Source organism: Terrapene carolina, unplaced genomic scaffold (genome assembly GCF_002925995.2).
Source record: "Terrapene carolina triunguis isolate 2854851 unplaced genomic scaffold, T_m_triunguis-2.0 Scaffold629, whole genome shotgun sequence".
Taxonomy (NCBI): domain Eukaryota; kingdom Metazoa; phylum Chordata; order Testudines; family Emydidae; genus Terrapene; species Terrapene triunguis.
Window position 1 is genome coordinate 13,573,140 of NW_020664980.1, and position 27,082 is coordinate 13,600,221.

The 27,082-nt window shown below is 52.9% G+C and overlaps 1 protein-coding gene across 1 annotated transcript in view; it reads left to right on the plus strand.

The window, feature by feature from the left end:
- Positions 1–16,463: 16,463 nt before the first annotated feature.
- The window catches only part of SLC6A7 (solute carrier family 6 member 7), a 30,016-nt gene continuing 19,397 nt past the window's right edge, over positions 16,464–27,082 (plus strand). Inside the window, exons 1-2 of the mRNA XM_024217031.1 lie at positions 16,464–16,496; positions 25,284–25,467. Of these exons, the coding sequence (XP_024072799.1) occupies positions 16,464–16,496; positions 25,284–25,467 (217 nt within the window). The remainder of the gene's footprint in view (positions 16,497–25,283; positions 25,468–27,082) is intronic.

Below are 27,082 nucleotides of genomic sequence, written 5' to 3' on the forward strand. Positions count from 1 at the left end.
TCCTTTAAACAACAGGCTCTTAGTACTGGGCTAGGAGCGGGAACTCCACTAACATACCTTTGTCCTCATCTGTAGCACCCACTGTTGTAGTCCCAGGCTCCCTACACACAGCTCTGCCAATGCTATTCCAGTCCTGCATGTCTTCTGAACAGCTGACAACTGGGTTCAGGTGCATAGGGATTGATTTGTAAAGTGGCCAAACGTCCAGCAGGAGCCAGGCTGAGACCACCCGCCCACCTTCGGCCACATTTATTTTATTGGGCTCCAAGCCAAAGGCTGAAGCTGGGTTCCAGAGGTGACAGTTCAGCTCCTAAACCCACTAGGCAACAGAGTCATCCCGCCCTTCCACGGCGCATCAAGAATAATTCTCCATATGGAATGCGAATGGCAAGAAATAACCTGGGTTTGGGGTGAGCCAGAGAGGAAGGGTGACTGCAGGTACTGCCAGAGCTAGCTCATTCTTGTCGTAAGAGGTCTTTAAATGCTGAGAGATTTCCGCATCTGGTCTGCAGATGTGTCCTTCTGTAGGAGCAGTCTGAACTGTACGGAGAACAAGCTGCGCATAAGAGTATTTGTAGTGGGGTTGGGGTTTAATATCTGCGCAGCATAACCTATTGAGGCTGGCGGGGAGGAGGGGATCTGAGATTCGTGTGACCAAGCAAATTCAGAATGGGGTTATTACAAAGGTGGTGCAAGGCTGGGATTGACCATCCTGGCCAGGTGTGGTGCAATGGCACTCTCCACAATACTCTGTGAGTTTCTTGCTGGTCATGCTGGTTCCATTGGGCACCTCTTATTGCCCATCTTGGTCCTAGTCACACAGCATGTCCTACTGGAGGCTTCAGGAGCTACCGGTAGTTCTTCTACTGCAGCATGTGACATGAGCCAATAAGTGGAGGAGGATAAAAGTGCAAAGGGAAGGAGTGTTTGAAGTTAGAGCATCTCCCTTGGTACAGCGCGCAGAACTGAGAATTGAACTGGTCAGTGACAATGAAAACAGCTATTGCAGCATCGAGTTTGTACGTGACCAGCCTGGTGACCGAGGTGGGATTTCACCCCATGGATGTGCGGGGACAGCACACACAGTGGCATCTGCAGGTGTGGGGAAATGCAGGCTCCATGAAGATGCTGTAAAGGTTGTGGTTTTCCAAAGAGAGTGAGCATGGTTGTTTCCCATTTCTCTGCCTCAGTGGAGTCCTGCACACCTCAGAGCCCTCTGGGTTTTCCTCCATTGTTCTCCTCACCACCACCACCCCTCACCCTCTTCTTGCTACAAAGCCCCTTGCGCCAGTCACTCATCTACACTGTGTTCCAGATGCCTGGGAGACTGTGGTTAATAAACACGGCAAAGGTCCAGACCCCAGTGCACTGGCAGAGCAATCTGGGCGTACAGCTGGCATAACCAGCCTCAGGAAACTCACCCAGCGTAGGGAGAATTCTCAGGTGGTGTACAGCTGGCATCGTGAGTTCTACACCACCTCTGTGCCCAGGTGCCCTCATAGGTGCATGGCTAGGATGGCCCTTCTTTCCCCTGAGCCACTATTGTCACGCTGGCCCCTTGAGGCCATTGGCAGTCACCGTAACTTACATTAGCCCTTAGGATGCTCGAAGGGCTTATCTACATGATGCCAGAATCCGCACACGAGGGTGTGTGTGTGTGAATTGTAGAGCGCTCTTAACACGCTGAGCTCTAACTGCTCCATGGAGACCCCGCTGGCGTGAACGCAAAGGTCCCTCGGTCACATGAACGTAGTCCTGTTTGAAACGGGACTACATCAGTGTGAACTAGGTCCCATTTTCATGCCACAGGGTCTACGTGGGACAGCTGGAGGGCAGCACGTTTGAGCGCTCTACGGTTCACGCCCCCGTAGTCTGGACTGTGGCACCGTGTAGAGAAACCCTGCTACATCAGGGGACAGTTACTGCACCCAGCTGCCATATGCAGGGGAGCACTGTGTCCCCGACCCTGAGCTTTGCTGGGCACTCCTTAATTATAGCCCGGGCTCTGGGCCTCAGCACCAAGGTAAAGAACTAGCAGCTTGCTCGAGCATCTCCACTCTGCCGCCACAGCAGTGAATAGGAACCCTCTGCAGATGTCCTGTCCTGCCACACATTGGGCCTTGTATAAAACCTGGGATGGCCTTTTCTGGGTCTGTCTCTTGGGTTGGTGCAGAGTTCCGGCCTGGAGTTCAGTGGGGATCATAACAAGCCGTTGCAATCTCTGTCTGAGGACTGGATGAGGCCCACTTTGTATCTCCCCCAGCATCACTCAGCCCATCGGTTGCTGGGGATTGCAGGTGAATACTCCAGTGGTACTGCCAGAACCTTCCAGCCCAGAGAGCAAGAGATCCAATGGGGAAAGGAAACTGAGGTCTCAGTGATGACACAGAGGGTCGCGAACTGTTCCCTGGGCCAGCCCTGCTCCTGCGGCCAACCTCCGGGGCAGTTTTAGCTCCCTCCCATCCCACGCCACGTGAGCACTGCCCCCTGGATACCCCTGCCTGCTGCTGTCAGGGGTCAAGATGTTGATGTTAATATTGGTTCAGGGCTTCGGCTCAGGTTTTTGTATATAAAGTGGAATCCTTTTTTAAAAAACAGCTTTAAAAATAAAAATGCGCAAGAACCCGGCCCACTGTGAATTTGTTGCTAGCCAGTTCCCGCCCCTATGGGCTCAGTTAGTATCCAGCACAGGCTTGGAGGAAGCTCTGTACCAGATTCACGTGACGTGAGCTAAACTAATGAGAGTTTTCCAGGTAGCAAAGCAAGATGCTGCCATCCCCGCTTTCCGCCCAGCTGCCGGCAGGATGCAGACCATCTCAGCACAGCTCCTGGCCAGCCGGCTGTCGGATTTGGGCAGGCACCTCATCACGCTGGGTTTGGTGGAGGCTGGGAAAAAGGCAACGCTCCCAGCCAAGTTAATCCCCCCAGTCACCTGGCTGCCGACGCCGAGATCGATGGCTGGGGGGCCGCTCTTGTGTCTGGTGCGGTCTGTGCAGGGGCCCTTTGTCCCCCTTGTTGACTCATTTTGAAGTGTCTGTGTCACATTAATAAAGGGTTCTATGGTGTTCAGTGTGATCGTTTTCTGGGCCTTAACACCAGGGGTACGTGTGAAGTGTGCCATGCCCGCAGCCCATGTGGGCAAATTGCCTGTGCCTGGTGCCTCTGGGCCATACAGGCACTTCCCTGGTGCCCAGTGCCCCTGGCCCATATGGACACGTCAGTGCCCGGTGCCCCTAGCACATCCGGGCACAAGTTGGGTGCAGTTCACAGGGATTTCGTTCCCCTCAGCCCTAGCAAGCATGAGGTGGCTCCATCAGTGGGCCAGGACTGTCATGCAGCTAGTGTTCTGACTCCCAGTTCCCAGGCCAGTTTGCTGTGCCTGGGGGAACCTCCCTGAAGGCTGTAATCTTGTAACAGCGGGGACAGCGGGGGCGAGGGGAAAGAACAAAGAACAAGGCCACCAGCCACCCCTAAACGTGGCAGCCTCTGATAGGTGTCGCCTCACTTCTAATCTCCGTTTATGGCGGTTAACAGGCCGAATACCCTCCCCAGTCAGGAACAATAAACAAAGAGAGAAGATGCAAGAGAGCGCATGGAGCAGCTGGCACCGGTGCCCTGCAGCGTGGAGAAGGGATGGCGAAGGGGAACAGGGACGGATGGGCAGCGTCTGGCTCTGGGAGCACATCCTGGTCCTGTTTCCATTCCCTGTCTCGCCCTTCCTCTGTGGTCACACACTCACACTGCCCCCTCCTCCCACCCAGAGAGCTTCTGGGGTAACCTGAGCGGGGAGGGGAGAGGTGCCAGTGTGAGGAGGAGCGGATGGTTACGAGTCATTTTGGATCCATATTAACCCAGGGCCTTGCAGCCACGCGGCCCTGGAGAGGGCGATCCTGACTGAGGCATGCTGGGATGGAGCTGTCTGTAGGATTCAGCACGGGGCCTAGCTCTGCCAATGGCAAAGTTAGGGCAAGGCCGAGCGCCTTTGAAAACCCCTTTCCAGCCATTGCCCGTGCCTGGGACTCCTCTCCAGTATTAATCAGCAGTGTGTTTGATTGTTCGTTCAGCCCACGTGCTGAGCAGGGCCACACGTAACACAGCGCCCTCCCCCGGAGGCATGGAGAGAGGTGGGAACACCTACACGGTGTGGGGAAGCCGCTTTGCAGTGAAGGTGGGTCTGGCAGCTGGGGTCGGGGGAAGCATGGGGGATGTTAGAGGGAGCTTACTACCGGCCTAGTGCCTGGAGGGGCTGGAGGTGCAGAGATGTGGTAGTGAGGTGACGAGGCAGAATGCAGGGAGCAGGAGAGGTGAAGGGGGAGAGGTGGGCAGAGCTCCGGGGGGCATGATGAAGTTAGTATAGAACAGAGGGAGTCAATGCAGTATAGGGAGGGGGACATGACCAGGGTGGTGGAAGCAGAATATCATCACAGCAGCTATTCATAGACTCAGGTTCCATGGCCAGATGGGACCCCTGTGACCATCTAGTCTGACCTCCGGCTTCACACGGGCCCGAATAAATCCCTGGTTGGACGAGCGCAGAACTTTCAGAAAACCAGCCCATCTTGATGTAAAATGTTCAGCGATGGAGAATCCACTGCCCCCCTCGGTAAATCGTTCCAATGGTTCATTACCCCCTGCTAAAAATGTGTACCGTATTTCTAGCCTGAATTTGTCTAGCTTCAATTTCCAGCCATAAAATATTTGTCTCTCTCGTTTAACAGCAAGAGAAGTGAGACGCGGAGACTAAGGGCTGTCTACATGGGGAATGCACAAGGAAGTTCGTGTGAAAGAGCTAGGGGGTAAATTTAAAGTGCAATAGCTATTCTGCACTCCGGCCTCGTGTGGACACTCTTATTCTGTGCTAAAGCAGATTAACCTAATCCCCACAAAGGGGCACTAGCGTGGAATAGCTATTCCGCACTAGCTGCGTGGGGCTTTCAACCCATGTCGCTGAGCCCTCAGTGACGTACCCAAGATCCCACAGGGGGTCTGTGACAGAGCCGGGAAATGAACCCTCGCTCACAAGCTCCAGTCTAGCACCTTAACCACTGGACCATCCTTGCACACCTGAGGAGGGACTGGGTGAGCTGGGTAAAGGAGATGGGAGCTTCTGAGCACCTGAGCTAAGATCTGCTCTAGAGAGTATCTGCCAGTGGCGAGATTCTGGGTTAGCTCTGAAGGTCTCATAGGAGGGGAGGGCTTGGGAAGGGGCAGTCGGGCAGGGACATATTCCCCAGAGCTGCCTGGACCTGGAGCATCTCAAGGAGCTGTCTCTCCTCTCAACCAGCAGGACAAGAGCAGGGAAAAGTTAAGAGAAGGGGGAATCACACAGAGGTTTGGGGTGGGGGTGGGAGGGTGAGTTACACAAATAGAGAATTCAGCAAAGCAGCAAAGTTCCTTCCAGGCAGCCCAGGCTTGCAGTTGAATGTTGGTGCTGTGCGTTGCCTGGGTTATTAACATACCAGGTTAGCTGTGAGAGCTGGTGGGGAGAGCAAGGCCTCTGCCTCTCCTTCACTGGCACACACCAGTCAGTGGCTGGAACAGGGCTTTCCATCACTCCCCGTTGGCACCTCTGCCCTCATCCTACCATGGGCGTGGAGATAGCAGGCTAATCATGCTGTGTGTGTGTGAAAGGCAGGTGTGCAAGGCTGTGTGTGCGAGCGTTGGTGTGTGTGTGTGGGGGGAGGAAGGGCATTGGGCTGGAAGGGGAGTGGGCGCTGACCGTGTGGGCAAAGGGAACAGTGATGCAGCCATGGGGAAGGAGCAGTGGTACTGCAGGAAGGAGAGGTGACACATCTCGGACAGCTAGGGGTGGAGGAACGGGTCTGGGAAGGGATGGCCCTGGGGGAGGGAGAGAAGACGCGTTTGCAGTTGTTCCTGCACTATGTTGTTGGGATGAAATTCCACCTGATACTCGTATCAGGTGCCTGACTGTTTGCATAGCAGGGTAAAAGTCCATGGAGCCGCAGGCTGTGCCCTCGGGTTCCTGCTGGCCGTGTGTGTGTGCAGGGAACAGGCACCTTCGGGAAGTGGCAATAAATGTGCCCCTTCCCCCAGAACACACCTCGCCCTGGGTGATGAAATGCATCTGTCCAGGTCCCTGGGCTGGCCTCCCACAGAGCATCCTGCTCGGGTTCAGGGGCCCCCTGCTTTAGGTTTCTGAAGCATTGGGCTATTCCCGTTTGCTCTGAACTGGTCAATGACTACAGTGGGAGGAGAAGGTGGGAGCAATTTGATTGTTAGTCACCGAGCCAGCTCCCCAACAGACACGCACACACAAACTCTCCCTCCGGGCAGCTCCGCCAGATGCCACGTGTCACCGTGACAGGCATGCCAACAGCAGGTGGCAGGTACCCACTTTCCTTCCCCATCCCTACTAGCTGCCAGCGGCCGCTGCACAGCTCTGCTCCCCGTTCATCCCAGGACAGAGACTGGGCTGCTGGCACTTACAGGGTGGCTCTGAAGAAGGCCAAGGGGCATGGCCACACTATGTGTGCGTCGCGTGTTCGTGTGTGTTGCATGTGTGTGTATATAGCTCAGCACCTTACACGTCAGGATTTTCGATGCTCCTAGAGGCATTCAGCACCATTTCCTTGATCTCATGCTATCCCGGTAAATCATTATGCGGAGACACCTTCTTTACAAAGTAAAACCATACAATATAATTGGCCCAACACGCAGCGACCCTACCAACAGGCTCCAAACAGGTACCTTACCAAACAGTGACTAACTGGTGCCCTGAGACATCTGCCTCCTTTCTTACATCTTGCAAAGCAGAGACTGAATTGGGACACCCCCGTCCCGAGATCAGGGACTCTCTGCTAGCTTGCAGGATGGCTGGGGCATGGTAGCAGAGCCGCTAGACCAGTTTGCTCAGGACGGTGCAGTTTATAAGCTTTCTGGGACAGAGACGTTGAAAGGCCAAATTCTCTGCTGGTACAAAGGACCCCAGCGTCTGTCACATCAGTGGAATTTTGCCTGTTCACACCAGCAGAGAACTGATATTTGCTCTTCAGACCTGGCTGCAAAGCCCCAATCACGTAAATAATAATAGCCCCCGCTTGCCCAGGGTCCGAGTCAGCTGGGATCAGTACACTGGGCCCAGAACAGAGGCTGGGATGTTTTCCCTACTCCCTTCCCAATCCACAGCTCCGTTACTGACACGAAGGGCCAGCTTCTCAGTTGTGATGATTTACATCCTGAAGTTAATTCCTCCAGAGCAAGGCTTAATTTGTAATGAAAGAGGGGCCAGGGCTCAAGCAATTTTTTTACTCTCACAACTGACACAGCAAGCCCACAGGTGCTGGGGCTCTGAACTGCCAAGCCTAGAAGTTAAGCACTGCCCCAAAGGAAGAAAGTGGAGGAAGAAGAGGAGCATTCTCCTTCACCCGCTCACAACACTCAGCTGGTCACTGGAGAGACAGACGTGTTTTCTCGGCCATAAATGGCCTGGTCTGTCACAAGTCCCTGTGCACCCAGGCCAGTTCAGTTCCCACATAAAGCTACGGTGAGTCTGGCCAAAGGCAAAGCTTGTCAGGAAAATCTGTGGCAAAACTGTGAAATGTTTCTCTATGGTTGCTGGGATTGCCACCCCAGCAGGGCAAATGTTTTCAACAGCTCAGCCCAGCCTTGCTCTCAAAGCTATGGCCTTTGGCACCCGCTCAGCAGGAAGCACACGAGGAAGCAGCTCTCTCCATGCGCCGTCACAACAGACAAAATCGGCAGCCGTGCTCTCGCTTACACTCTCAAGCGGTGAACATTTGGAAACTGGGGCATGCAGCTGTGAAACTGAAACCTTAGGTTTTACGTGACTGGGTGACCTTGGGCAAGTATCCCTGCTTTGTGCCTCAGTTTCTCCATCTGTAAAATGGGGGTACTGATGCTTCCCTCCTTTGTACGGCACTTTGAGGTCTATGGATGAACAGAGTTTGGTATTATTATTACTATTATTAGGTGTGCTGCACCTTCCAGAGCCTAAGATCTCTCCCTGTGTGAAGTGTTTAGCAGCCATTTTGTTCTCAGAGTGGCTGCGGCCTGTTATAGAGACCCCTACACTGTGCTCTCTCAGAGATTCTACTTTGGTTCCTTCTTTATTCTTTACTCTCATTTCTGAATGAAAGTCTCATTTCTGAATGAAAGTATTTGTTTTTCTCTTTGCAGGAAGACACATCAGGGCAATACTTTTACAGAAGAGGGCCCCCAATGCTCAAACTGAGCTCAGGTCTGTTAACCTTCAGAACAACAACAAAGTTCATTTAGCTATTCAGGCCTTTGCCCACGTGGGTGGTTCGGCCAGGGCATACTTCTGCTGATGGTGGAGTCCAATCTCTTTACATTTAGGGCTTGTCTACATGGGGAAATTGACCAGAAACTATACCGGTGTGATTATATTGCTTTCAAAATAACAAACTAAGCCAAAATAAAGATCCTCTTATTCCAGAATAAGCTTGTTCCCATGTGGCGCTATACCAGTATAACTGTAGTGTATAATTATATTGGTGTAGTTCTGCTGGTGAAATTTCTCCCTGAAAACAAGCCCTTAGTTTGATGTCAGTTCAGTTAAATGTTGCATTGTTTTTAATCAGTTAGGCATATGCCCTGGCGACATTGTGCTGGGGCAGTTTTAATAACCAGACACCCACCTCTTCTCTTTAATGCTGTTGTGTGTTTTAGGTGGATCCCTGGGGAAAAAGGCAAAAGGTTGATTGAGCTCAAACAGAGGCGAAATGCAAACAAAGCATCAGTGCACGGAACGGAAAGGGTGGAGCGGTGCCAATGCCCGATATGAAACGTCCGACTCCTTCTGGAGTCCCAGGTGGGCACAGCGACAAACCGCCTTGCAGCCGGGGTGCAGGGCGTTACTGCACCGATGTTCCCCACAGGCCTTGGCTCCAATTCCTGGGTAAAATGTGCTTGCAGCCCTCATCCCTGTCACCTACGGACTCGTCCCCATTGCAAGATGCCCGTGTGACGTAGCCTCTGCTCGAGTGAGCCTGTGAGTGGGACTAGCGGGGGGTGCTGCAGGACAGACAGGCAGGGGAAGCTGTACAGCGGCTGGCTACACCAGCCAGCTCAGTCGGCCCCTCACTTTCACCAGCGATATGTGCCACCCCCGACGCTGTCCAGGCTTGTCTTAACAGCATTCAAATTGCGATCCCTGATCTGCTCAGATTCTCCTCTTGAATGAGCCCAAACCGGCTGGAGTGGCAGATTCCCTCCCACTGTCAGAGCTGGGCTGGTTCTGCAGAACATGTACACGGGTCTGCACCAAACTGAATTTGCATCGGTCTCACCCAGACCCATTTTGGACCACACTCTCTGCTGGAGCAAATGGCCCCAACTCCATTGACATCACTAGTTCCATCCACTGCCCGTGGTAGGTGCTTTGTTTCCACTGTCCATGAACATTCGTGCAATTGGCTTTCACTGGCACAAATGTTCCAGGGAAGCTCAAAGTTACACACGCAAACGACGAGGCACAGGGTAAGCCAGTAGTGAGACCTCTGAAAATGGGCGCTTCGGGCTAAAAGACAAAAGGTCTGACAAAAATCCAACGGCTGGGAGTTGAAGCTAGAGAAATTCAGACTGGAAATAAGGTGCAAAATTGAAAGACTGAGGGTAATTGATCACTGGAACAACGTACCAATGGCTGGGGTGGAGTCTCCAGCACTGGACATTTTCAATCAAGATTGGATGTATTTTCTAAAAGATCTGCTGGGGTTCAAACAGCAATTAATTCAGGGACGTTCTGTGTATGAGGTCAGACTAGATGATCAGAGTGGTCCCTTCTGGATTTATAATCTATGTGGTTGCACACTCAGCCAATCAGGGAACAGAAACAATACCATGTGACTTCTCTGACCACTTACAACCTACCAATGTAGTTCAAAAAGTGAATATCTGCAGAGAACTGTAGTTCATGAGCCATCCACAGAGTTAACAAAATTTGTGTATGTGAGGGCGGTGGGGGGAATCACTGAATATTTCCAAATAGGGAATACATCTGACACAAATGGGATCTGGCATTCTGTTTGTTCTAGTAGTAGGGTAAGAGGAGAACTTCACTGGATACACTTCTCACTCAGCTCCACCCACTCCCACTGGGAAATTCAGATCATAAAACTTAGACTCCAAGTGGTAAATTGTGCAAACTTTGAGGCACTGCATCATCCTTTTGCTCTTGTAGCTGTTTCTCGTTATGTGTAGGCTCCTTTTCCTTTTAGGGGTAGATTTTTAGAATTGCTTAAAGGGATTTAGGAGCACAAATCCCACTGGAAATCCATGGGATTTGCTCCTAAATCCCTGGGCACTTTGAAAATCTTGCTCTCTATTTTTTAATCTAATACCTTCCCCAACATACACAAATTCTACACTCCTTGTTCATCCTCAGACGTAAGCATGCGATTCCCTCTCGTCGGAGGGTTCAGGAGCACGCTCGCACACTCGCAAGGCTGAGCTGGATAGAGTGATTCAAATACCCCACCCCCCATGTCACCAGGGGCCTACCCAGCTATTATCGCTGTAAAGCACAAAACAAGTCCACCCTGTGAAAAGTTTTATCCAAATGTCAGACCGCAGAGAGAGGCAGAGGTGCTGGAACAGTTTGTGTAGTGGGGGTGCTGAGAGCCATTGAACCAAACTGTAAACCCTGCATATGATGGAAACCACTTCAAGTCAGGGGGTGCTGCTGCCCCCTAGTTCCAGCCCCTATGGAGAGAGGCTGATGTCCCCTGAGTATAGTTCACTGGCTTCATGCACTTCCATGAGAGAGCAGGAATGCCAACCCAGGCACCCCGTACTGCGCATCAGAGGGCAGGCTGCCAAGCTGTAGACGGCAGGGGGGTTGCACTGAATATTTTGTCACATACACTTACTGCTACAGGCATGGGTGATCTATAGGAGCCTCGTTAGCATCGGTGACGATGCAGCCTCCAGAGAAGCAGTCAAGAAAGGGAGCACCTCCATTCGAGGTGATGTATGCAGCTTGCCTGGCCCACTTGGCCTCTTTGCGCTCATCAGCTCAGAAACCGGCTGTGGCACTGCAGCCGGGTGGCATCGAGCTGTCCTTGTCCACTGGAGGTGGCTTCCATGTCTTTAACATGCTCACTAGGCCAACATCCCTCTAGACAGTCCCTGCAGCCACAGATCCCTGCTGTCTTGGGCTGCGAGTGCCAAGGAGGTGTGAGAGCTCCTGGAAGTGCAGACACCTGTTTCTGTCTGCATGAAGCCCTTCCCAAAACTGAATCCCAGCTCTGGGGGCACCACCAGCCCCAGGGACTATTTCCTTCTCTAGGAGCTGCTCCCTCTTTCCCTAAGGAGTGCCTGTAGCTGCTTCCCCTCCATAGGAGCCCATCTGTGGCCCATGTTAGAGCAGGGGACTGGGCATCAGGACTCTAAGCTCCCACTCCTGATTTGGCCACTGACTTGCTGTCAATTCACAGCGCCGTGCCTCAGTTTCCCCACCGTAAGATTGGGCTAATTACAGAAATGTAGGGCTCGAAGGGATCTCAAGAGGTCATTTAATCCACACACACACACACACCATGCTGAGGCTGAATTAAGTATACCTAGAGTCCTAGACCGACCCACTGCCTGGGGTGCTGTGTGGCTTAGCTAATGGGTGTTCATAACTCACACTGAGATCTTCGGATGCTATGTGCAAAGTATTACAGCCATAATGATCCTGACTGGAACCTTTGGGCATTACTGCAAGACCAATGCTTCTGCCCCCTGAGGACAGATGCTGCTGCAGCCGGCTATGGACAGAGTTGCTCTCACGCACAGACATGGAGTGTTAGATTGCAGGAGGCGGATGTCGTGGCTTCAGCGGCTCTTGGGGACGTTCCCATTGGATTGGCAGCCACTGCAGCATGGCTGCCAGGCCCTGTATTGGACAGATAATGTTTGACGAGCGAGGGGGACGGGACTATCCTGGAATCTTTACCCATGTCTGTGAAGCCGCCGTGCTCTGATGGTCCTGCCCCCTCATGCCCAGAGCTCTGACAGAGATGCTCAGTGATATTCAGGTGCTCGAGTCAATTCCCACAAGGGCTGGCGCATTGTAGGGATTTCTCAGCCATTCACTCTATGATGTCCTGCCCTGTAACACGCCCCCTACCGTGGAGCTGGGGAAGGGCAGAGGGCACATGTAGAACCCAGCTCCAGGGGCAGGGGAGGGAGGGCAGAGAACAAAGGCCAGATTTCATTAGCCTCAGGGACATGGCACTTACCTGCCTCGTACAGGGCAAACCAGGACAGCTATTCTGGAGAGGGGGAGATGGTGCACTGGAGATGGTTCTGGTGGCCATCAGGGAGGCTGAGCCAGAGAAGAGGACCAACTTCTTCCTCTCCTCAGTCAAGCAAATGTCCTCCTCAGCCCCCTATGGATTTGACTCAACATGACGGGAGGAAAACAGGAACATCCTTTGGTTTCAGGGACACCTGGTCCCATGAAGTAGCCAGCAGGGATTTCCGAGTACCTGGAAATGTGAATTGTGCATCGCCTGTGGCCAATGACAGCCCAAGCAGCCTCCCCCTGGCATCTGCTCCCCCCTGGGTGAAGAGATGCATGGATTAGAAGAGAGCAACAGGAGGTGGAAACCCAACAGCCCTCTACCCCCTGGCTTAGTCCCTGCTTCACTCTCTACCAGACCTCTTGTCCCAGTACTGCACAGGGGTCTCTGCCAAGGCTTGACTGGCAGTTACCTACTTCCTGTCCTCTCCTAGCCCCTTCACAGCCAATCGCTTCATTTAAGCAGGGCTGGCAGGGGGAATCGTGCCCTCTGGCTTGGCCAGAACATCGTGTGCCTGTTACCAGACAGTCAGGACTTTAGGGAGCTGCAGACTCCACTGATCTCCTGAGCACGGACCAGCGCGAAAGGGAAATGGCACTCGGGGGCCCAGCCCAAAGGCCCTTCCACTGGGGACCCAGGGTTGCTGTGCAGCAGTGGGTGTAGGTGGGATAAGACACCAGGGGATAAGATGGGATAGGGTAAGATACCAGCACGGTTAAAATTCACTGGAACACCCCATAACTGTAGGGTCTTACTGGTAACTCAGGCCATTGGCTCACCCGGCCCACTGTTACAATGGCCACTCCGGGCTCACGCTCAGCACTGGGGGGGCATTATTCCCCAGTCTCAACAAGTCCTTCCAGATGCACACCCCCCCCCAATCCCTCAAATCTGCAGCCGGTCTGATAAATGCCCCAGAGACGTCTAGGTTGAAAAAGTCTCTGCCCGTTCCTCCTGCTGGGCTCCTACCAACCGGCAGAGCAAGCCCTGATGCAAGGGAGAGCCGTCCAGTTCTTTACCGGGCCGATTCCTGCCTCTTGCCTCAAACCAGAGCCATACAAGCGGGTCCCCTCCCAAGGCAGAGCAGTTCCCTGCATTGTCCAGCACTTCGCCCACCTGGGAGTGAAATGCCCCAAGCAAGGGGCCGATGTCCTAAAATATCCCAGTGTCCCAGCGCTTCCCCGGAGATCGTACGGCTCGGCCTGGTACAGCTCGCTGCCAGCAGGTCCCCCCCGAGCACCAGCCTACGTCGCTGCAGGTCACCCGAACTATCCCCCTTCGTGCCAGCCTAAACAATCCCTCTCCCTCCCTGGGCTTAGTGCAGATGGGTCAGTCGGGAACCCCATGGGTCTAGTCTCTCCTGCCCCCGACAGCCCACGCCTCGAGGGAGCGGCTCCCCCTCTTAAAATCAAACTGGGCCTGTTGCTGAGCTCCACCAGCAGGGGGAGCAGGGACACCAGGTTTGGGCCTTGTGCAGGGACCCCTGTAGGAGTGGCAGCTGCCAACTCCCCTGGGCACAGCGGGGCTGGAAACCAGCTCCCCCCCCCAGAGGAGGGCTAAGGGGAGGAGGAGAAGGGAAGGGAGGAAAAAAAGACAGGAGGGGAGAGAGAGAGAGAGAGAGAAGGAGCCGAGAGGGGAGACAATGACACGATGGAGGGAGGGGAAAGGGAGAGAGAAAAAGCCCAGACCTCATTTGATCAGTCGGATTTTACAGGGCAAGGGGAGGGGTGGGCAGGATTGTTGTGTCCAGACCAGCTGATGTATCCCTCCCCCGCCCCCACCCCTCAAAGAGCCGATGACCCAGAGGAATCTCTCACCGGAGGATGGGGACTGCAGGAAAAGAGAAATATTTTCCGTAGCCCTTCCATGGTAGGGGGAGTCTGGTTGGCCTGGGGGTATGAGGGTCCCTTGGCCCCCCGGGTGGGGAACTGTGTCTGGGACTCATTTCAACCCAGGTCTAGCAAACCCCATTTCTAACCTGCTGTGACTGGTCAGTGTGGACGGGCTCTGCATCACGGTTCTGTGCGCTAGCACAGTTCTGGTAAAGAGCCCAGCCCCACCATTCAGAGCTTCTAGGATGGATTCTCTGGGGGCTGCCTCTGCTTGGGTCATTCTCATGCCCCAGCCTGGGGATGGAGGGGTGTCGCCTGTGCCCCTGAGGCAGATCTTTCCAAGACATCCCAGCGCTGTCTGTGTCTCACTGCAGCCTCGGTTTGTGCTGGGGTCTCAGGCTGGAACGCAGAGTTGGGGAGGTTAAAGATTTTCTTGCTCTGGAAGCAGGAGGTAAGTGCTCGGCTCCCGGTGACCTATGTGCATGCACGCTGGGATTCTGTGCAATTGGGGAATTGCCACCACAGTATGATGCCAGTGCCCGGAGTCCTGCCTCAGGAAGTCACAGCACCAGCCCATTAGCTTAGCAGGTGTTCAGCTGTGATCCAGGGACAGCTGATGGTTTATGCAACCCTTGCTGGTGGTTCCTGGAGAGCTGGCTAATTGTGTGGGAGGAAGGATGGGCTCATGGTTAAGGCGCTGGGCTGGAACTCAGGAGATCTGAGGTCTGTTCCTAGCACTGAATCAGACCTTTTCTGGGACCTGGGGCAAATCAGTTAACCACTTTGTGCCCCAGTTTCCCCAGAATAAGGGTGTAATAATACTTCCTCACCTGGCGTGGGTGCTCTGAGGATTAGTTCATTAGCATACGTGAGATGCTCAGATTCCAGGGATGAGCACCAGAGAAAAGCCAATAAGTAAATGAAGCATGTTCTCCTTATTTCCAGCTGCTAATGGTCCCTCAGGTTCCTTTTGCAGGTTGGCAGTTGGTGTAGTTATCCCAGGGACGTGGCAGGAGGGGAGAGCTCTGGGAGCCCATCTCTCTAGTAAGAGGGGCTTTGCACTATGAGACTGTTTGAGAGCCCCTGTCCTAGCGCCTCCAGCATGACACTGTTCCCTGGAGCTCTGGTTCCCGCAGGCGAGAGCTCCCGTGGCAATGTCTCTCGGGGGGGAGGAAAATAAATATGGGCAGGAAGGAACCGGGAGGCGCAGTGTGACAGGTCTGGTTTTCTGTCCTGGACCTGCGTGCCGGCTGGCAGCTCTACACCCGGAAAGAGAAGGACTCCCCTCACACGTTCCCCTCTCCGGCCGGTGAATCTGCTCTTGCTCCCAGACAGACACACTAACCCTGTTATACGTTGCTGGGCTGTTGCGCAGTCCAGGGAGGCTGCTAGGGGCACTCGCACTGTTTAGAGCTGTGCTTCGCGGTTCCCTGTCTCAGAGCCCATCTCTTACGGGATGTTTGGAGAACCCTGGGGTGCCTTCTGCACGGGCTATCGCAGGGCCTGCTTAAAGAAGGGCCCAGTCAGCGCTGGTGGGGTGAACCCCATGGGTCTAGTCCCTCTGGATATCTAGGCAGATTCTTACTGGCTTGATCCCATTGTATCGGCTGATACGTTCAACCCTTACCTGCAGCACACCCTGTTATTCAAGTCCTGCAGCACTTCAGCCCTGTCTTACTGCTCATGCACCTCAAACCTCACCTGTGACATGACCTGCTGCTCCAATCCGGGCCGCTCCCAGGCATTGGTGGCCAGCATTGGCAAATTGCCAGCCGGATCCAGGACCGGGATAAATATCCAGTAGGGATCACAGGGAGATCCAGCACACTCATTCCACATGTGACGCAGCCCTAGTCTCCGCCTGATTCCCACCCAATGAGCATTCCCCCACGGGGTCACTGAGGATCTCCAGTCCCTGAGCCACCGGGGTTGTCCTCATTGGAACTCATTGCTTTCCCGAAGTAGGACTCAGCCCACAGACCCCGCACATGGCAGAAACCCTTTTGATTGATAGCCCATCTGCAGCCTGCCGGGATCCATCCTCTTCCCACTTGCTGCTCCCCACCCAGCAATTTCCAACTCAGAGCAAGCCCGTGTGCCAGCCCTGCTGGTTGCACCCTCTCTCATTCTGTCTCACTCCAGACAGGGTTAACATCTCCTCTGTCTGTGCCAGGAACACCCAGCTGAGGAGGAGAGAGCCGGAGAGCGAGAAGTGGGATTCCTCCTTTTCTTTTTCGGATTCTCCTTTCCTCCCTCCCCATCGCCGTAGAGACGGTCTCCGGGGCGAGCGAAGGTGTCAGCGTGCGGAGAGGCAGAGGGAGCATAGCAACAGGACGTCAGGATGAAGAAGGTCCAGGAGCACCATCTCCGGGAGGTAGGAAGCAGCGATTTGTAACCGCAGAATGAGATGCCAAGGAAGGAGAGGAGGGGGAAAGCTACGGGGCTGGCCAGCATGGGAGTGCCTTTTTAATGCAAACCAGGCAGGTCAAGGGGACTAATGTACAGCCTCACAATCCTCCATCTCCTCTCCCCCTGGGGGAGGGGGGTTGTTTCGTGTACTTATTAACGGTCATTCATTGCAAATGGGAAGAGCGGAGTTTTCTGATGCTGGGAGCCAAAGCTGGCTCAGTAGCAGATTAAGCAGGTGGGTGGCTGGCATTTCGTAACGAGCTCTTCTCGCTCTCTTTAATTAGCAAGTTCAGTCAACATCGACGCCCGGCGCGGCGCAGCTAATTGGCTGGTCCCGCGTTCGCCCGCCAGCCTCGCTGTCGAGATGCTTTTCCTAGCGAGCAGGTGTTTCCGGCGGGATGATTCATGTTGTGTCTGGGCGGGCGGGGGTGGGCGCTCAGGTGGAACACGCTGTTCCTCGAGGTGTTGTGTGGTTTGCACGCCTGGCATCATACCCACGGTGGCACAGGTGCAGCGGATGTGGGGCGGGCGCAGGTGCTCTGGGGAGGGAGTAGGGCCCGAGCTATCTTTTGGGAGCCGCGGGTGCTCAACGTGTGTTGGGATCAGCAGACTGGCCAGCGGACAGGAAGCAGTTTGATCCTCCCCAGAACCCCGTCTCTTCTCGCTCTGGCTCCTTTGGCTCCTCCCCCTTCTCTTGGCCCCTCCCCTTGCTTCTACTCTTTGTGGCTTCTCCACTTTGGGCAGAAAAAGTAACGGACCCCTGTAAAACTGCAGCTCTCTGAAGGTTCCCAAGAGCTCCTGCACTCAGGGGGATGGAGCGCTCTGGGGGGAATGACAAGGCCTCTCCCCTGCCTAAGGGAGCTCTAAACTGCTTGGAGGAGTTTCCATCCTGTCCCTTGGGGCTGCTGGCTAGGAAGGGTGTGTGGGGAGGTTCTGTCCGTTGTGAGGTGGCAGGGAATGTATTTAAAAGAAATGTATTGGTGTATCAGGGATGGGAGGGCTCAAGGAGGGTGGGGTGGATGCGGGCACGTGGCACTGGTCCTCTCCCTGGCATGTCCCGACCAGCTCCCCTGCACTTGGCCCCGGTGCCTCAGTTTCCAGCAGCTGGACTTCTCGCTGATAAAGAGACTCCCCCCTACCCCCCGCCAAGGCTAGTTCTTGGGACTGGAGTTCCCCTCCCAGACAGGGTCGGGGCCACAAAAGGGCACAAATGTTCCATTTGCCCCAGATGAGAGTCTGGCATGTGAGGTGAACTATCCTCCCCCGGTAGGAAAGGGAAACGTACATTCGCAGCCCTTTGGCACATTCCTGTCAGGTTCAGCAGCTCCCTTGCCCGTGCCCTGAAGCCTCACAGACAGCCAGCTGCAGCCTTATCTCCCTGCGGCCCCTTCTCTCTGCCCATGCAAGCTCTCACGCGCTGGTTTTAGTGGAAGTTGCTGTGGCCCCTGGACTGTGGAGAGCGTTTCAGCCAGTCTGCAGGTTTCTTTGCCATTCCCAGGTTGTGCGGGGAACATCTGGAGACTTGAAGGGAAACCTGTGGGATTCTTTAAATGAATCCAAGTAACGAGACACAGAGAATGCTGAGGGGCTCTTAACAGAATAGTTTCAAATAAAGTGGGCATTTTCTTACCCTGTCTCATCTTTCAAATCCCCCCTCAGCTCGCGTGGCCCCTTACCGAGGCACCCCCTTTCTCAGAGACCTTCCAATCCCCCAGAAACCTCCCTTTTCCCCTCAGATCTCCTCTCTTCCCCTGCCTCCCAGGGGGACCAAACAACGGAGCAAATGTGACTGGGGCACTCTCCCACCCATCCCTCCCTTTGCTTCCAGACAGGACAGAGCCCTAATGCCTGGCTACATTGGGTTTCACGCAGGGAGTTTCCTTCACATAAGGTGGGAGTTCAGAGGGCCCTGAGGGGGTCTGTCATCCCCTGGGCGCTGGGCACTTAGCTCCCTCTCCGGCCCCTTTGGAACTCAAAGCCTAGGAACCTACTATTAAACTTCTGCTTTCTGTCTCTCCTCCCGACCCTCTTCCTCTTGATTCCGGGCTCTCTCTCTTTTCTCCACCACTCTGTTTCTTCTCTGGCACGTGTGGTGCTTTTCTGTCTGCACCAAGCCCTTCTCTCTGCCATGGCTCCCTGCTCCCCGATCTCCCGCCAGACCCCCAACGCTCATTTGAAAGAGAAGAGTGCGCTTCATTAAGAAGTGTGGGCTGGGGCTGCTCCTGCTAGTGTAGCACTCGCCGTAGTGCCTGTCTGAGCATATCACAAAACGCATTACAAGTGTCGGGAACGCCCGCTCTACTTCTCCCTTCTCTCATTTGGGTGCTCACGCCGCCCGACTCCTCCTGCTAGACTGAATTCCAACTTGGTCTTGACCACATATTCTGTAGTTCTTAAAAGCCCAAGCAGCCTGATGGCTGAAACGAAAAAGTGGGACATTTCAAGTACCATGAAAGAAGTTCCTAAGACGCCGGGACATGTTATGAAAAACCAGGACTGCCCTAGTGAAACCAAGACATATGCTTGCTCTACCAGTCTCGGCTGCTTTGGCCCTGTCACTCGCTGTGCTTGTGGAAGGCTTGCTTATTGTTCAATATATATAATTATTTCTTCAGTGATTTTGTCTCAAATAATGACAGTTCAATCTACTGAAAATTAAATTCCCCCTCTCTGTAAATGAATGAGGTACAAACACTCTCTTTCCACACCCCTCTCTCTCTATTTACACGTACAGTACTACCGTTACTGTTCCATCGCACAGGTGCCATTTACAACCTTGTACGTAGGTTCTCACACTGTGCTCTGTCGATCACCGATGGTCTGCAGTGACCTAGCTAAGAACATAAGAACGGCCAGACTGGGTCAAACCAATGGTCCATCTTGCCCAGTATCCTGTCCTCTGACAGTGGCCAGTGCCAGATGCTTCAGAGGGAATGAACAGAACCAGGCAGTTATTGAGTGATCCATTCCTGGTTGTCCACTCCCAGCTTCTGGCAATCAGAGGTTTAGGAATACCCAGAGCACGGTGTTGCGTCCCTGACCATCTCGGCTAATAGCCCTTGATGGACCGATCCTCCATGAGCTAGTCACACGGTTCAGGCTCCTCTTTATTTCTAGCCACCAATCCACATTAAAAGACAGCTAGACAGTCATTCAGGTGTTACTGTCCTGTAGCGACCAAAGGGACATTGTAGGATTGGGAATGGGAGGGGAGGTGGGGATGCCCTGTAGTGAATGGGAGGGGAGGGGTTTAGGAGATCATCTCACTGTTGAAATGTAGGCCACACCATGAAAAGGTTTGAGACTCCTGCTCTAATCTGTAATTGAGCCTGGCTTCATAGATTCCCAGACAAGAGGGACCACTGTGATCTTCTAGTCTGACCTCCTGCCACAGGTTTTCCCTGGAATAATCTGTGTAGTATATATCTGTTTAGAGAGCTAAAGTAAAATCACCCCTTACCCATGATTCTCTGCCCATTGTAAGTCTCTGCCTAGTTCACTTTTCCCCTTATGCTGCCCTGCGCAATGTAGGATGTTTTTCTACGTTTCCCCCACCTCCCTCTGATGTTTCAGTGTAGGGTCCAGCTTATGTCGGGCTCTTCCCTCTCACGCTTTGGATGACAAAGTGACTGCCAGATCCATTAAAAGTTCATATAGGCAGGTTTTTCCTACCCCTTCCAAAGTCTCTGTATGAGCCATCACTGCGGCTGATAGAGATCCATTTTAACTTTGATTCAGGGACACATTTAGTTCCTGAAATACCAGCTCAAACAGAAACATATGTCTCCAGGATTGCTTTCCCCATTATTCATGCTGTTTTGCTACAGAATGTTTTGGGCCCCATCCTGGCAAAACTCTCCTGGAACTCAATGGCAGGGGGATAACAGGATCAGGCCTTTTAACCTTTCCACAATCCCTTGTGTTCAGGGTCACCTAGAACCTTTGAACATTTGTTATTATCTCTTAAATCAAGTTTCCTCCAAGGAGCCCAGTACAATTGCTGGGAGGTTTTACACTGTGTTGGCTTTGGGGTCACATCTCGGATAGTTCAAGAGCTTTTCCCTCTGATTTTGATCCAGTTTCCATCCATGAGTTGGGGGTTTAAGTCTTTTCCCGAAATGGATGGAAGTTGTGGTGGAACAGAAAACAAGACATCTCTCACGCTCGATGGATTTTATACCTGTTTTTCCTTAACAGTGTTTTCATAAAGGTCTGAGTTGGGTTTTGCTGGAGATGGGCCCAAAATTTCCAGCCAGAGCTGGGGATTGGGTTTGCCCCATTATAGAGTCATTGGATTGGGGGGGGGTCCCAGGAAGTTCAGAGAGGGCTGGGATGTGGGGTTCGGTCTAGTCCCGACCCCTCTCTTACGCTCAAGTCTTGTTTTAAAGCCTCCCGGGGGCATTGCTAGTCAGTGTCCATTCGGCTTGTGTTTCACAGCCCACGTGCGAGGCTGCTGTGCTCCATCCAGCCCAAGAGCGAATGGAGGCTGCACAAGCTGTGAGGAAGGCTAAGCCGCCGGCGTAGCCCTCTGCACAGAGCAGAAAGAAGTCTAGAGCCCCTCTGCGTGCCTTACTCACAGGTGCCAGGGTAAGAAAGAGGCTGGGCCTGGGCAGAGAATGGGCATTTCTAAGGCAAGAGAGTCTTAATCATCAGTGCAGCGCGTCCACATGGTTCTTAGCTACAGGCGTCTTCGTTAGGGCTTGATTCAGTGCCCATATATCAATGGGAGCCCCGCCATTGATTTCAGTGGCTTTGGGGCAAACCCTCCGGCTTCACTCCTTCTGCGAGGCTGGCGTCATTTGGCAGCAGTGCTCTCTGTGGTGCCGGATCAGGTCCCGCTGCACTCCCCGGCCTCCTCAGCGCTCCTTTGGGCCATGCACTCATAGATACAACACCACGCCCCTGCGCGGTGCACCGTTGGGCCCTACAACTCATGAAAGGCCCTGTGTGAAGCGGGTCCAACGTTTGAGGAAGCCTAGCTTTCTCCGGACAGCGCAGATTTAGTGTCACTATTGAATTTCACTAACGGTGCCTAATACAAGTGTTGCCTCTGTTCCAACTAGGTACAATCTGCCCTGGATGGAGCTTCACAGGGTTATAGGGACTTGAACCCCTAGGTCCATTTGTCCTCCTTGACCCGGTGGCAGGTTGCTTTGTCCCCTGATGCCCGCTCTGCCAGGTGTCTGCATTCTTAGGCTTAGTTTTTTCTTATTGTTTTCTAATGCACTTCTTATTTGCAATAATTTGAGGGAATATCTTTCTCCCGCTCCCTGGCATTTCGTGTATGACAGTAGAGAGTTCATCTCCATCCCAGGTTGGTCGGAGTCACTGCTCACTGGCGGGGCCCAGCTATGCTTTGCTTTCCCCTGGCTTCCACTTCTGCTGTGCGTCCCTGATTCTGGATTGGGCAAGAGTCAGGCTTGGCTTGGTGGCAGCTGTCACATGAATGCCTTTGGCGACTGGCTTGCAGAGGTGCTAGCGGATCACCTGCATGTCACAGAGGTTTTTGGTGGGAGTTCCAAGATCATTCCTGATGGAAAAGGTCAGCCTGAGGTAACACACTTGTTTTGCTCCCTTTTCTTGCTTGAAGGCTTCTGTTTCTTGGGCTGTTTCTTTTTAAGTTATGTTTGATGATTGGTCTATGGATTTAACAGGGTCATACATGGCGGCATTCATTCCCGTTTGAGGTTCAGCCCTGTGCGCCAGATTGAGTCCAAAGCTTGTTAAAAACCGACACAGCAGACAGATCCCTTGTCCAGTTACTTGTCCTCACATTTGTGAACGTGCTCTCTGGTGGCAAGGATGTGGCTGGGGACGAGGGGGGTTGGTTCTCAGTGAGGAATCCAGCTTGACCCCTCCTGGCTGACTTTGTTAGTGGTCAAATCTTTCATTAAGGAGGTTACAGAATAATTTGCTGGTGTTACAGCAAACCCAGGTGCCTCTGTGAGTGAAAGTCACCTCTGCTTGTGTGTATTGGGGTAATTCGTCTGTGACCATACCTCAGGGAAGCCTGTGAACCAGAGGGCTAAGTTAAACAGCTTCAGAAAGGCTTCCTTGCTGTGGTCAGTGCTGTGTTCAAGCCACTCTGATGTACTAACAGGGCTGCACAATATTCTGAGTTTGAATTTCTGGAGGTTTTCATATAGCCCTTGTATTGTTATAGGGGCCTCCAGCAGAGACTGGTAGGTTTTTAACGGTGTCTTCAATGATCATTGCGTTTTTCTTTTAGTGATACTATTTTGGTCTCAGTCTAGATTCTTCAGGCTGGATTTTTTGCTGAGACTTTGGAAGAGTTCTATCCAAACTGCTGGGCGCTGCTGCTTTGTATTAGGTTGCTATTTTTTCCAAGTTTGCCAGAAGGCAATGTCGTATAGGTGTGTATTTGCATAGAATATCAGGGTTGGAAGGGACCTCAGGTGGTCATCTAGTCCCACCCCCTGCTCAAAGCAGGACCAATCCCCAGACAGATTTTGGCCCCAGATCCCTAAATGGCCCCCTCAAGGGTTGAACTCACAACCCTGGGTTTAGCAGGCCAATGCTCAAACCACTGAGCTATCCCTCCCCCCATGTTGCATGCAAGTGTGGATGTGTGTGCATGATGTGTGCCCGTGTGTAAGTAAATGTGTGCATGTATGTACATGTTAGGCAGGCGTGAGGCATATAGGTGTATAACCATCTGGGCAAACCCACCCGTACCAGGCAGGTCTGTGTTTAATGATCAGGTTGGCTACATCACACACGCTTTCTCCATTTGAACAACTCCTCGTCTCCATGGAAACTGAGCCGCAGGAACCTTGCAGCTGTAGCTGAGCCGCTGAGCTCGAGGAAAGGGCAGCTGCAAGAGAGGGCGAGAAAAGGAAGAGAGGGCGGCGGGGTGGCTTCATGAGCATTTCACCTGCTGGGAGTGCCGGGCGGGTTTGGCGAGGTCAGGGGCAGGGGCAGCACTGCGCTTTCCAGCCACCTTTTATTTGCTGGTCTGGTTTTTTTTTCCGGGGTGCAGACCAAAAGGGGTTCTAACCTGCAGCTGGGTCTTCTGCCATCTCCATCCCTGTGCAGAAAACAGGTGGGTTCTAAACTATAGACCAGGTGCCCCCTGCAGATTCCCCCCATGTGCCAGCTGTTCATACAGATGTTTCCCAAACCCTTATGGGGTCTTTCTTGTAAGAGCCTAGTACACATGTTGGAGGGGCTAGAACTAGGAGGTCAAGTGAGCCCATTGACCCGCGTGTCTTCTATTGGCCAGTGAGTTTGTCTGTGGTCCCATTACACCCGTCACCTTACTTGACTCCGCTGACTCGTTGCCATCACAGCACTGGTCAGAGCATGAGACACGCTGCAGCTTGGGGGCTTAGACGATTCAGCATGCAGCTAAGCAGAGGCTGAGAGCCCCTCATTCTGTCACTGGGCTTTGGTCTGTGGTGCCTGCGGGTGGCAGAGAGCCCTTGCTGGGGGACATACCAGTACAGGGATCTCATGCAATGGTGTGTCAGGGAGGTTGGGTCATTTGGTTGCATGACTTCAGATAAAATAAGGACCAGCCCGTAATCTTCTAGCCCAGTGGTTTTCAACCTGTGGTCCACAGACCCCTGGGGACCTGCAGACTTTGTCTAAGATTGCCAAAGGGGGCGGCACCTCCATTTGAATTTTTTTAAAGGTCTGCCAATGAGAAAAAGGTTGAAAACCACTGTTCTAGCCAATCCCCCAAGTAAGGCTCTGCCTTCTTTTTGGCTACGGAAAGCGTGTCTCACCAGGAAGGGTTGGATGGCTCATTGCAAAGCCAAATATCCAGCCAGACTTTCAGATCAAAGGACGTGAGCTCCAGCTAAACAGCCAGACATCTGGGGGCGTATCCAAATCTAGCTGTGTTTTAAGATTTGCCCCACAGTCCTGCTGAGCTGCGGCATAGCTTTGAGATCCTGGGGGGAAAGGAAAGGGTTAATATCCTGCCATGTGATAGCAGCATGCACTCTGCCGATCAGGGGTCAGATTCTGTGAGCCTGGAAGGGATCTGAGGCACCAGGCACATGGTTATCACTGAAGCACTGTACTTCAAGCCAACAGGAATGCCAAAAGCGTGGGAAATAAATACAGCACTTTTAGCATGGAGCGTCCCACACAGCAAAGGGATTAAGCAGGGTCAACCCCAGTTTTCGCCAGCACGGCTCTGTGGGAATGTCACCGTCTGTGGCAACGCAGAGACCATTCTTCTCATTCTGTCCTCCTATGCTATGCAGGAGGTCAGACGAAATGTTCATCATTGTCCCTTCTGGCTTTATCACCTCTGAATTTTCTGGTTGGGAAAAGCAGGCAGGATTGTACTTGGGAGGTGGGTTCTGGCCACCCAAGGAGAGTCCCCATGGCACTCCTTTGCTCGGCCAGAAGTGGGAAGAAATGCAGAAGGGATAGTATTGAACTGAACTGACAGCCAAGGGTCTCCTGGAGTCACTCGTGTCATCCTGCTCTCTGGGAACTGACCATACGGGGGGCTCTAAGGGGACCCTTCCTCAGGATTAAAGTCTTGGTGACTCGGCAGCATGAATTCTAATCCTGTTTCTCATACTTCTTCCCTTTCCACCTTCTCCCTTTCCACCACAAACCCTTTCTGTCATTCTTCCCTTATTTCATCCTCTCTCCTGTCTTGGCCCTCACGTTCTTCTCCCCTCGTTTATACATTCTCTCTTTCTCCTTTGTCCCTGGCCTACCTCTCTCCGACTCCCTTACCCTCCTCCCCCTTCTTCTCTTTCTCGGTCAGCCCATAATTCCAGACCTGCTGATGACCCCCAGCGACCAAGGAGATGGGGACCTGGAGATGGAGTACCCAGCCGAGAGAGGGAACTGGACCGGGAAGCTGGATTTCCTTCTCTCCTGTATTGGCTACTGTGTGGGGTTGGGGAATGTGTGGCGGTTTCCGTACAGAGCTTACACCAATGGGGGAGGTACATGCTCGATCATCCCCTCTTTAATGGGCTCAGTTGCACCACTTCCATCCCCTTAATGAGAGGGATTCATGTCGGAATAAAGCCTCACTTATGTCCCTTTCTCCCCTCCCCTCTCAGGGTTGGGAATAGGGTGACCAGATGTCCCAATTTTATAGGAACAGTCCCGATTTTGGGGTCTTTGTCTTATATAGGCTCCTATTACCCCCCACCCCCGTCCTGATTTTTCACGTTTGTTGTCTGGTCACCCTAGTTGGGAATCTGCAGTTACTTGGAAATTCTTGGCTTTCAGATGGTTTCCCTGCATCTGCCTGGGTCTCTCTTCAGACTGGTCAGGAGAAACAGCCTAGGATTTATCTCAGTGGACTAGTCCACTTCTGTGAGGCATGGTATCTCAGTTCAGGAGTGGCTTACCATGGACCGAGGATGATTTCATTTGATGATGCCCTAGAAGGATATACAGTGCATGCTTGGGAACCCCCACCGTGTGTGTGACAATACAGCACCCCAAGGGGCCTGCTATTCGAAGACCTTAAAATGGGAACGTGGATTGGACTTTGATAGTCTTAAACTCTATGAGTCCCTCCTGGTCTTTGGCACCACCTCTGTAGCCACCTCACGTTGCTGTTGGTCCATTCCAGACCTCTGTAGATCCTGGCAAACATTTCCCGTGGGTATTCATCTCACTTACAGAACAAATTTGCATCATTTAGGCTTGCCCTTTGTGCAATCAGTCCCTGCAAATGTCTCAGTGAATAGCATGAATACGGGTGAAACCTCAAACATCATGCACTCTTCGCAATGCAATAACTAACCAACAGTGCCAACTGCCAACTTGACTCCTGAAATTCAGGCTTTTGTCTGGTCACATGTGTCATCCATTCCAGGAACAGACACCTCATCATATGGCCATCCCGCACAACACCACAAATCTTCACAGTAGGGTATGTGCAAACAGCCTGCAGATGAAGAATTATTCCAGAGAGATATTTGCTAGTAATTTGGAATAGTGAATAAACTGGAGAATTTGACTGTCTGTTTGCAGAGAATTCAAGGACAGGAAATAAACCATTCCTGATGCATTATTTGCCCAGCTCTCATTGCCCCAGATTCCGAAAGCTAAGCAGAGTCAGAGCTGGTCCTGGGGCACCACTAATAGATTTCCTGGATGCTGCAGTAAGTGGTTATGATTCAGCAGGCAGCATGCCTCCCGCTGCGTCAGTATCCGGCTAGCCCGATAACATGACGCCGAGGGGTGCCTTGCTGTTGGAGGGGCCATCTTTGCAGAAGAGATGTAAAATGAAAGCCGTGACTGCTCACTGTAACTTTCCCGGAACTTTTCACACTCGTGGGGTGCTAACCCTGGGGTCCTGACCATACTCCAGCAGATAATAATTACATTCTCCCTGCTGAAATTCCCCCAGTCGTTGAATCCTTGACCTAAGAACTGATGCTTACTCTCGCTGGAACAGCATTTTTCTGCAGAGAGGACTGTATTGCAGTGATGGGGGGAGGGATCCCTACATATACAGGTCCTAGGCAATCCCAACCCCCACCGACTCTTTAATGTGAGTTGTGGGTACTCATCACCTTCCAGACTTGGGCTCTGGGCACT